At 39.7% G+C, this 10,852-nt stretch overlaps 1 protein-coding gene across 1 annotated transcript in view; it reads right to left on the reverse strand.

Moving 5' to 3' along the window:
- nectin1a (nectin cell adhesion molecule 1a) overlaps positions 1-9,541 on the reverse strand; it is an 18,938-nt gene extending 9,397 nt beyond the window's left edge. Inside the window, exon 1 of the mRNA XM_051400286.1 lies at positions 6,773-9,541. Coding sequence (XP_051256246.1) covers positions 6,773-6,824 — 52 coding nt within the window. The 5' untranslated portion in view covers positions 6,825-9,541. The remainder of the gene's footprint in view (positions 1-6,772) is intronic.
- Positions 9,542-10,852: the final 1,311 nt, after the last annotated feature.

Genomic DNA, 10,852 nt, shown 5'->3' on the forward strand with positions numbered 1-10,852 from the left:
TAGAGAGGATATGTATGTGGCAAAACACCAAAACCTTTCTCAATAAATGTAAATATGGAAACAGCCATGTCTGGCACTACTGTTAATCATAAAGATGAGATTTTATAGGATATTATTTACTTCTAAACACTTTTCACCACCCGTTTACTTTTCACATTGAACGCCACAAACCAGACAGAAATGGAAATTGGATTAAAGAATATGGGGCTGAATTAGACAGTGTGAATACCCAGGGGTGATTTCCATGTTTGAAATATTGGATTTTAAAAAAATAGATATAATTAGGTGCCATAGTTCAGTCGGTGGATGGTTGATGGTTCATCATATTGTCCAATATTTCCATGTTATAAATGGAGGAATATTGATCAGTCCATCAGTGTTCTAAAAACACCCGAGGCTGACAGCACAGGCACCAAAACTGACGCTGTTCATCCCACTGAAATATCCTCATGTAACCATGAAGTAACAATTTGACCTATAAAAAATATGTTCACATCCTAACATTTCTGTCAGAGCTGTGTAAGAGCTTCCTCCAGCAAACATGTCATTTCCTGCAGGGTCACAATACACAATAACTGACAAAACTCTGATGATTAGGGGGTAGGATATATAATAAATACTGCAATGTATTGTGATATATTCCAAAATGTTTACATTTAACTGACAAAGCTCTCCAGCAGTTGTACGACTGTTGGAGCAATAAAGCATCCAACTATGAAATGGGAGACCACCGATCACTTCCTGTCTCGTACCAGAAGTCAATCATTTATTTCAACCTAAACCACCACAAACCAAACTGTCTGTGGTCGAGTTGCATTGTGGGTAATGTGAGTGCCATGTTTTGAAAAATAAGATGAAAGCGTGAAACAAAATCAGACAATATTTCTGATTCTGCTGCACCGATTTTAAACCATCCACCGTGAGCCCGACACTGTAACAGTGATAAATACGTGGAGTAACAAACTATTTTATACGCTTTCTATCATAGCGGCTTCAGATTTTTTAGACTTTTGTTGTTCTAACAGTTTCGGAAGGCTCCGACATGCTGATATGGGCATCGGATGAATAAAACCTCACAAAGAATCAGATAAAAAACTGATCTGAACTGATCTATTAGCATTTAGGATTGATCTTTTAGATTTGAGTCTTGACTAACAAGGCATTACAATCCGAATACTCTGTACTCAAAATACTTTGGAACAGCTTTATTTAAATTCTCAAGACAACAAGAAAGTAGTCTTAAATTTATTTCCGCAGACATCTTCCTATAGAAATCATTCTTATTATTATTAATAATAATAATAATAAAATTTGGATTATATAATTATATTCATTACACTGTCTAATTCTGTAGTTTTAAGCAGTTTCATATGTGAGAGAGAGAGAAAAAAGTTCATTTAGATTCTAATCCGTAGACCTGATAGGGAGGGCAGAGGGAGTCTTGGGATCTAATGTTAGAAATGGCATCATAGTATTTCCTTCAACAATGAGCTGAATAAAGGTCAACCACAGACTGAGCCTGTGCGAGAACAGAAAGCCAGTGCTCTAAAGAGCGGAGGTCTTTGAAAATTCTCAAATCTCTCTAAACACTGAGCAAGAAGACATTCATATAATTTCCCATAAACCAAGAGAGCTCCAACACCAGCAGAAATCAGCAATTTTCTCACAAGACTTTACTGAAAAATTACAATAAATCAAACATTAAAAAAGTATTGTTTTACTTGAAGCGGACTTAAAGTTTATTTCTGACTAGGCCTATCTACTACAATAAATACATTTGTTGTCCAAGAAATAATAATTTTAACACAATTATATAATGATAAGCATAAACATGCATGTACACCCTTTCAAAGACTAATACAATATATAATTGGAATTGTAATGTGAATTATTATTTTTTTTAAATATCCTTATTAATGAAGCCACACAACAAAAAAATAAATAAAATGGACTCTCAGGTCAAACCAAGCCTCTAATAAAATATGATGATTAGAGAGTGCACTAATTCTCTACTTTAATGGATTTGTTTGGACTTGCGTTTTTTATATAAATCTGCAGAAAAAAGCATTTAATAAAAAATGCATTTGGTATAATGGTGTCGTGCAAAGCTTGGAAATAAAGATAGACCTCTTATGAACCATCTGCACTGCTGACATCAATTGTCAAAAATCATCACTTAATGTAAAGTACAACCTGAGCCATATGTGTGTTTTGTTATATTAATAAGTTTAATAGTATTGTATTAGAGCAAGAGTTCTCTGTGCCGTATACGCCAACTTTTAGAAACCATTGTGTGTTTGAGTGGGTCACTGGGAGGGAAGAGGGCCAGCAGTGGGAGTAGATTACAGCATTTAGTATATTAAAGTGCATCTGCATCATATAATTTATGGTCCATTTGCTGCTGTATGTACTGTATAATGGGCAACTCATAATTGTGTTTTATTGTTATGTTTTTACTGAAATACTGTGCATTCAGACCTTACAGGTTTGTTTGTGCACATGTGTTTTTGAGCCTTCATACCTTTAGTAGTTGAAACTACTAGAAGTTGCAGATTCATCTCAATCATCCAGACAGTAAAATGTCAAATAAAACACACAACTGAACTTGTTATGGGAGACCTTCCACCCTTTAACCAAATAACTTAATCCATGTTCCAAGAAGATGTAACCTAGGCGACATATTACATTTCCCCAATCTGCGATCATGTCCCCTGATGCAAAGTAAATCTATATCAACATAATCTGTAGAAAATTGAGTTACAGCACCAGAACCGAAAGAAGCTGTCTGGATGCAGAGTGAAACGTCTGTAGCTCTACAATAGGACGTTCACTGTGGAGTGTTTAAAACTTGATTTTCACATGAAGATAACACTTTTGTTACTAAAAAAGAAACAGATGATGTGTTAGGTTTACTGCTGAACTCAATCTGACCATGATAATGTTCAGTCTATCTGTAAGAGGATCACTGTATCTCTGATAGATGAAATGTATGATAGCATCTATTAAAGGAATAGTTTGACATTTTGGGAAAATATCCCTGAAAGCCTGTACGGTACATGACGCCACAGCCATTAGTTTAGCTTAGCTTGGCACAAAGACTGGAAAAAGGTGTTGTGTGCCTGGTACGTGAGCTTTAGAGAGACTGGTGGGCATATTTTGTGACCTTTAGACAGAGCCAGGCTAGCTGTTTCCCCCTATTTCTAGTCTTTGTGTTTAGCTAGTATGCTCATGGCTGTAGCTTCGTATTTACATTTTACAAATATGAGTGTGTTATCTTCTCATCCAACTCTCGTAAAGAAAACAAATACTAAATCCCAAAAATTTTAGCTATTCCTTTAAAAGATGTCCTTTAAAAAGTGCCACATTAACAAGTCTGTTAGTCATTTGTGCAACACCTGTGTTATATCAGTGAGTTAAAATATCTTTCACTTGTGTCTGATCTCTTTGTCTGAACTATTCTTAACACACATATAGACACACACACACACACACACACATCCCACTGAGAGTCCCCCCACTGAGCTCTGTTGCTGAGCTGATTAGGGGCTTTAGGTGAGGGCAGAAGAGACTGAGCCTACCTCTCTGACACAGACACACACACACAGACACACATATCTCATTGGCCCCACATCTCTCCCACCTTCCTCTTTTCTGTTGTGTCCATTCACATTCTTCTATTGTTTAGACTATGGGAAATGACCTCAGCAGTCCTCACAACAATAATCCATAAACAGCAGCACGAGACGACCATGGGAACGTAACAAAAACAATGGCAATATTGTTTCACACTTGAGTGTGCAACATGTATGAACACCAAGAGCATCACAGTGTGGTGCTGGGCTTTTTGTTTATATCCTGAGGGGATATCCAACATCTTTCCTCATGCTCAGTAGCCTATGTGACAACTCCATTTTTACCCTTTTCTGAGAGTTCAACAGAGAAACAGTGGAAGGTTTTTTTCAGGCTGTTAGGAAAAAGGATCGGAAAAGGTGCCTTAAAGCTTCATTAGTTCCTATTTACTCTCTTATTCTTTTTTAGTAAAGAGTTTTATTAAACTTTTAACCTATTTAAGCCGGAAAGCCTCACTGTGATTTAAAAAATGAATCACTCTAATACAATTATATTAAACTGCATGATTTCAAGGCTCAACAAACTACGTCTACCTTCAGCCTCGCTCACTTGGCTACCAGCAGGCCACAAATAGTAAAAATCTGACTTTGTGTGACAGATGAGAAAATGAAAAGCACACAGAGAGAGAGAAAGAGTAGAGGACAGATTAACTGTTTAATCTTTAGGCCATGAAATCTGAGATTGATCAGGGATTACACACTGTGTTTGTGTCTTTGGCTTTATGACTTACAATGAAGGGAAACGTGAAGCAGAGTAAAGACCAAATGAAACACGCACAAAAACCCACACAATGCTGGAACTAAAACCTCTCAGATGCAAAACTAAGTGTGGAGGTTCAACTGGTTTGTGATATGACTATATAGTATCTGTGACTATTTCACGTAGCAGCTCTCTCTATGTGCTGAACAAAAAGACTGCACAGTGTGACAGAAAGAACAACTTAACCAACGAGTAGAATAGAAACTGACTTTTGGACATGCTTTTATGTGTGCTCTTCTCCATTTTTGCCTGATTGAAATGGCGATAACACTTCTTCTCCCCTCTCGTTTTTCCCTGAATCAATTATAATCTCTCATTGTTTTTGAACCGAGATCAGCATGCACACAGGGGTATATGTGTGCGTGTTTGTGTGGGTGTGTAATCTCTGTGGCACTGCAGGAACGTGGAGTGTGCACTTGGCCGGTGTTCAGCGGTCGGCTCACAGGATTATGATGACTTTTGCTGCTGCATCTGTGTTTTGGGGACATGAGATGAGAATAAAAAAACCCAAAGAGAGAGAGGAGATGGAGAGAAATGAAGAAAAGGCCTGTAGGGGAAGATCAACAGACTGAGAGGAAGAATACACAAGCTTCAAATGAGCCGACTCTGGAGAGGGAGATGCAGAAAGAAGAGACAAACAAAAGAGGAAGAGGGTGACAGAAGGGTTGTGTGTTTGTGCTGGATTATTTCTGTGGGGTTGCATCTGTGTGTTCCAGCTGTGGACAGTGGATTATGCTAAAATTCATGAGGACGCCTGTCTGTCAGTCTCAGTCAGCCTTTTCTGTGTCTTTCTGCAAACTTTTAGTCTAAAACTCAACAGTGACTGCCTGCAACAGAGCTCACATCTACCTGCTGGGGCACCCTATAGAGGCTGACAGACCTGTGGAGGCGCTCTGAGTCTGCACCCACCAGGACGAGACAGATAGACTGCAGCAACAGTCAGCAGGCTGGGACTTGGCAGCGATTGTGTTGTTACACCCTTCCTGCTCCCTGTGCAGCTCTAATCCACTGCTCTGTCCTTCAACATGACAATCCTACACACATGGCGCGGCCTCACACTCAGTAATAACACACACACACACACACACATATGTACACCAGCAAATTACTGCTCAACATGCACAGGGGGGTTTATGACTGACCGAGTGAAAAAAGCAATCACAGCAGATGTCACAGCAGCTCAACACATCCGTATGCTGTCACAATAGCTTTTGTCATTACGTAATATGTATACCACGGGCCCCTTTTTTATTACACAGCCACAACTCTGATTCCAGTGTTGGCTTTAGCTTAGTGTGATCACACAGCTGCATCTGTTACAATGAGGCAAGAGTTAGTCCATTCATTCAAATACACCCCCTCTCTCTCACCACACACACACACACACACACACACACACACACACACACACAACACTGTAAGACGTGGGGACACCATCTGCACATCTTATTGTGATTAGACCAGTGCACCGGCTGAAAACAGACCAGTTCAGTGACACTGTGACGGACTGACTGAAATGGTCTGATTTGACTTCTGCACTGGTCAGGAGTAAAGTTGTGTAGTTTCAGAGATTAAATCATTTGGGTATGAAGATAAGAGGAGTTTGATCCTCTGAGTTGCTCTCAATGAAGCAAAGCTGGCACTAAGAGGCTGAGCAGCAAATAAAATGAGTGAAAACAGCAAAATAAAAATTAATGGACCTAAAGACTAGATTATGATAGATTGAGATTATATTGAGAATTAACTTAATTCTAAAAAATAAAGAAAATCTAATCAGGCACCCCTTATGGGGGGTTTGTAAGTTGTAAATAGCGGCTTTAGTAATAAATTTAGCTAATAAATCAGTTACAGATGCTTCATAGATCAGTTGTAACTCTTACTTACTAACATTTGTGCCTGCTGACATGATAAAAATCCACAGAGATCCAGAAGCTAAAAAGTTGTTCCTATTAATGGCTTAAAGCTGATCAATAAAACAGAAGCAAGTTATTTATTAATCATTAATTCACTAATTAAAACATATACACCCTTTATCAAGAGTGAATTATCAGTTAGTGGAAACCGTTTTTCTTTTACTTGTACTTAAATGGAAATCATGATGATGAAAGTTTTTAAATTGACACCTCTTTATGTTACCACTGTTTATTCCTATAAATACCAAATAATTTAGCAAAATAAAAGCCTGACTGAGTTTAGGCGTGTTTACTGTTCATTGAATGTACTTATTAGGCTCATGTTCCTTTTGCACAATCTTACTACTCCTTTGAGATTGGTGTAGACCTGATACAGACAATCAGGTCTTTCTCTTGATTCACATCACCAGTGTCACACTACTATTATTTAACAGGTGCTTTAAAAATAAAAAAAAATCAGAGTAACCTACCTGGAATAACACAAGTTGTTATCAAGAATATCCAAAATCCAGTGTTGTCCATGCCCAAACCACCGGTGCCAGCTTCTCGCTGAGGTTAAATTCCCAGTGTGGACTTGTTTTATGCGTCCTGCCTCCCAGACTGAACGCACGGCTGCAGGTTCAGTTTCAGGTCTGTGAGGCAGGATCCGGTCAGCTCTCAGTGTCACTCCTCCAACCAAGAAAAGATTTCTCAAACCTGTCTCTGCACCCTGTGTCACTTTTTCTTTCGCCCACTCTCCCGACCTCCCTCTGACTGGTAACGGAGCTGCAGCAGTCTCTGTCCGGCTGAGGCTTGGCGGGGATAAAGCAGCTTAACGCGTGGGCAGATTATTTCCGAGATAGCCTACCCCCAGTCCCGACCGACAACTCTATGTCACTGTGTAAGGGCTGAGCGGAGCAGACCGCCAGCCGGCCAGTGTGCACATTTAGAAAAAAAGGCGCAGTCAGGCAATTTTAAATGAGCAGACTCAATAGGCGCAATTAGGGCCCCGCAGTTTCGTAACAACAGGAATTAGCTCCCAATGACTGTTGAACCCCACAGCATGGTGCTGTTGTCTTGATGCCACCATCCACTAACTGGGTTTGAGTCTTGAGCCCTGACCTAAGCTGTTATGCAGGCTGATTTTTAAATGAATACATAAATGAATGGATGATTATAGAATATGAATTGATTATATAAAATCAAATAAATTGGGAACAATTTAATCATTTGTGCACACTACTAATTGGTGCTCTTGATTTCTGGTCGAGGCAGACGGCCACCCACCTAGAGCCGGGGTCTGTCCGAGGTTTCTGCCTCTTAAAAGGAAGTTTTTCCTTGCTGACGTCGCCAAGTGCTTGCTCATGGTGGTTACTGTTGGGTCTCTGTAAATAATTTTATAAGGACTATGGTCTAGACCTGCTCTATTTGAAAAGTGTCCTGAGATAACTTCTGTTATGAATTGGCACTATACAAATAAAATTTAATTTAATTTGATTTAATTGAATGACACATATGCATATGTTTTGCCTCCTCCCCCTTTGTAGAGGGACAGCCATTGACAGCAAACATTTGGAGGAAGACATTTGTGAAAAGCTACCGAAGCCTTAAGCTTTTAATGGACTGGGTGACATACACAGTATCATTTAAGTTTTTACAGTGAAACAGTCCATGAGGATATCCTGTCAAACATGTTTAAGGGATCTCAAAGATAGCACAATGTTGTGTTTAACAGCCCAGACCCAATATCCACATATCTCAGCCCAAAAATCAACCGTCAGCCGTGTGTTGTATACCTTGAGGCTGGCTAAAATATTTTATATGCATCCAACCTAGCATGCAGACAAACTGACATGCATCAAACAGTTTACATTCAGTGGCAACATTAAGTGTGGGTAAGAGTTTGAAGTTGGTGAAAGGACATATAATTGTAAAATGAAGAGGGGACTTCAGTAAAGGCTACCAGTGTAGGCGGGTGAGAAATGACAGGAACTGAAAAGGGAAAATTGCAGAATACACTGGGAGAAGAAAGAAAGTGTTTGCCTGAAGATGAAAAAGAAAAAGATGTAGGAGGGACCATGATGGCACTTGATTAATAAGCTAGAGAGACATGTATTTGAGGTTGCAGTCATTTTTCGCAAAAGCATGTTGCTAATGTGAAGTACTCGCATGCATATGAAGATAAATATGAAATATGGTTGTACTGCTACTGGGGGGTCAGGGGATGTTATTTTTGGAAGCCACATAATATTTCTTATATTAATAATTCATATATTTATAGTTACTAATTTAGCTATATTTTGTTTGCACTAAATTGTCAAAATGTATGGATTCAAGTGATAAGACCCTTTTTTTCAATTTTCAATAACACAAGCCCACGGTGCTACAATTCTTTATCTCTGTAGTTCTTTAAATTTGTCTCAGACAAAATCAAAACTCTTCAGATGCTACTGTGTTATATTTACTAAGAGGGTAGCACTTTGTGGTGGCAAAAGTGGGGCACTGATGGCAGGGATGGCATTTCCCAATACACAGAATACCAATACTGTTTAGGGATCCCAGTATGCAGAAATATAAATAAATACACTAGACAGAAAAAACACATTTATGCCACATGCAGAAAAAACAGCCTGTTTTTTGCCCCAAAACTGCATGAGATTAGCCTAAAGTCAGCATGTCTCCAAAGGGGAGACTCATGGGTATCCATAGAACTCATTTTCATTTAATATCTTGAGTTGGGTTGGCCCCCAATAGTCGCCTTAATCATAAGTCGCTGAGAAGCGGCTCCAAACAGGACCATTATGGGGGGGGGATGAAGACACGGTGGCTTCAATGCAATCAAACAGAGGAAGAGGAGCAAATTTGTAGCGAGTTCATTTGTACCTGTTAACTTTTGTTAAGTATTTGTTTTTGTGTTTGACAAGATTTATTCCGTGTTTTGAACAATGAGCCAATAGTCGACTAGTCGTTGTAAGTTCATGATATGAATTTCATTATTTAAATATATATTTGATAAGACACCTGTTAAATGATAACAATATTTTGGATGATGTACAACATTATCAGTTACTTACAAATTAACTCACTACAAACTCACTCTTCTTCCTCCATTTCATGCCTTTCCTGCTGCTACCTGAACCTGCTGTGTCCCGCTGAGCTGGCTGTAAATCAGCTGGCCTGCTTTTTCTCACCCCACTCTGGTTCTGTCACTCATGTACCCTAGCCCTGCTGGGTCCCCCCACTCCTATGCTTTTAGTGTTTAAACTCCCCTGTCCTTCAAGCTCCCAGCCCGGATACAGCCCAAACAGTGTTTGACTTTAGTTTTGATTGTTTGTCAAAATCCGACTAATTAAAATTGCGTCTAATTAAAAGGCTCCTTTCAGCGACTGACAGTTAAGTCAACTTTTAGGGAGCAGCCCTAGTGATGAATTGAAAATGGACATGCCAGTTTTTCCATTGCCAAAATGTTGCCTAACTTTGGAGCGTTATTTAGCCCCCCTCTGGAAACGCCCCTGTAAATACTCTAATAGTATATGAGCACTCTACATGTGTTCTCTTCCAGATGAACAAGTAACCTTTCCAGAGGTTTTTCATGCCTTCTGCTCAGGGCACGCTGGGAATGGCACAGTACTCTGTGCTCATAAATCTTGGGTGAGGGGAGTGAATGGGTAGTCAGAAGTGTATCTGCAAAATGTTCCACTGTATTAGTCAGCCTTTTACTTTGTACATTTTTATATTTTTTAATCTATGTTGTTGTAGCATTTAGCTCTCTCTGTCTCTCTCTCTCAACACTGGCACCTTGTGATGCAGGCTATGAATGTGCATCCAACTTACTTTTTGAAATTCCATCGATTGGCCTTAGGGTGGAGACAGTGAGCCATTTTACATGAGTCATTTGGTGTGACAGTGCAAGAAATTTCTAGGGGGTCACAAATCCACCCTGTCATTGTACGCCTATGCATTTATACTGTGCAGACATGAGGTCAAAGCAATTACACAACTCTATATATTCTCTTTAAAATCATCTAAGGTATAACTTTTCACAGTAAGTTTACAGTTAAATGCTTGTTATACAGAACACATTAAGAATAACTGTATAAGAGCAGATTTTAAAGAGCAAATCAGAGGGAGACTACCACATAGAGAGAGAGAGAGAGACATAAAATGAAAAATCAAGTCAAGAGTGGAGCTCTGGAAATGAGACAAAGGTGAGGAGAAGACCAGAGAGGAGAGGAGATAAGGTCATCACACGCTGCTGATAAAAACAATGATGCTGACCGAGTTTTGCCCCAGCCCTGCCTGCATGTCCGCCCTGTGTCCTCCGTCAGGCACTGCAGGGGAGACAGACGAATCAGCACACTCTGGTCCACCCTCATCCCTCCCACTCTCTCTCCACCTCTCTGTATCGCTCCCACCTCACCTCATAAGTGTGATACTCTGCAGTGCTGCACACTGAGGCAACTACGACCAGCGGTTTATTCCCCAGCCAGACAAGAGCACGCAGGCAGGAGCTGCTACATCATCCATCCCTGACAGGAGGTAAGATTTCTCAAAGATGTTCAGATGCAGCT

Source organism: Dicentrarchus labrax, unplaced genomic scaffold (genome assembly GCF_905237075.1).
Source record: "Dicentrarchus labrax unplaced genomic scaffold, dlabrax2021, whole genome shotgun sequence".
Lineage (NCBI taxonomy): Eukaryota > Metazoa > Chordata > Actinopteri > Moronidae > Dicentrarchus > Dicentrarchus labrax.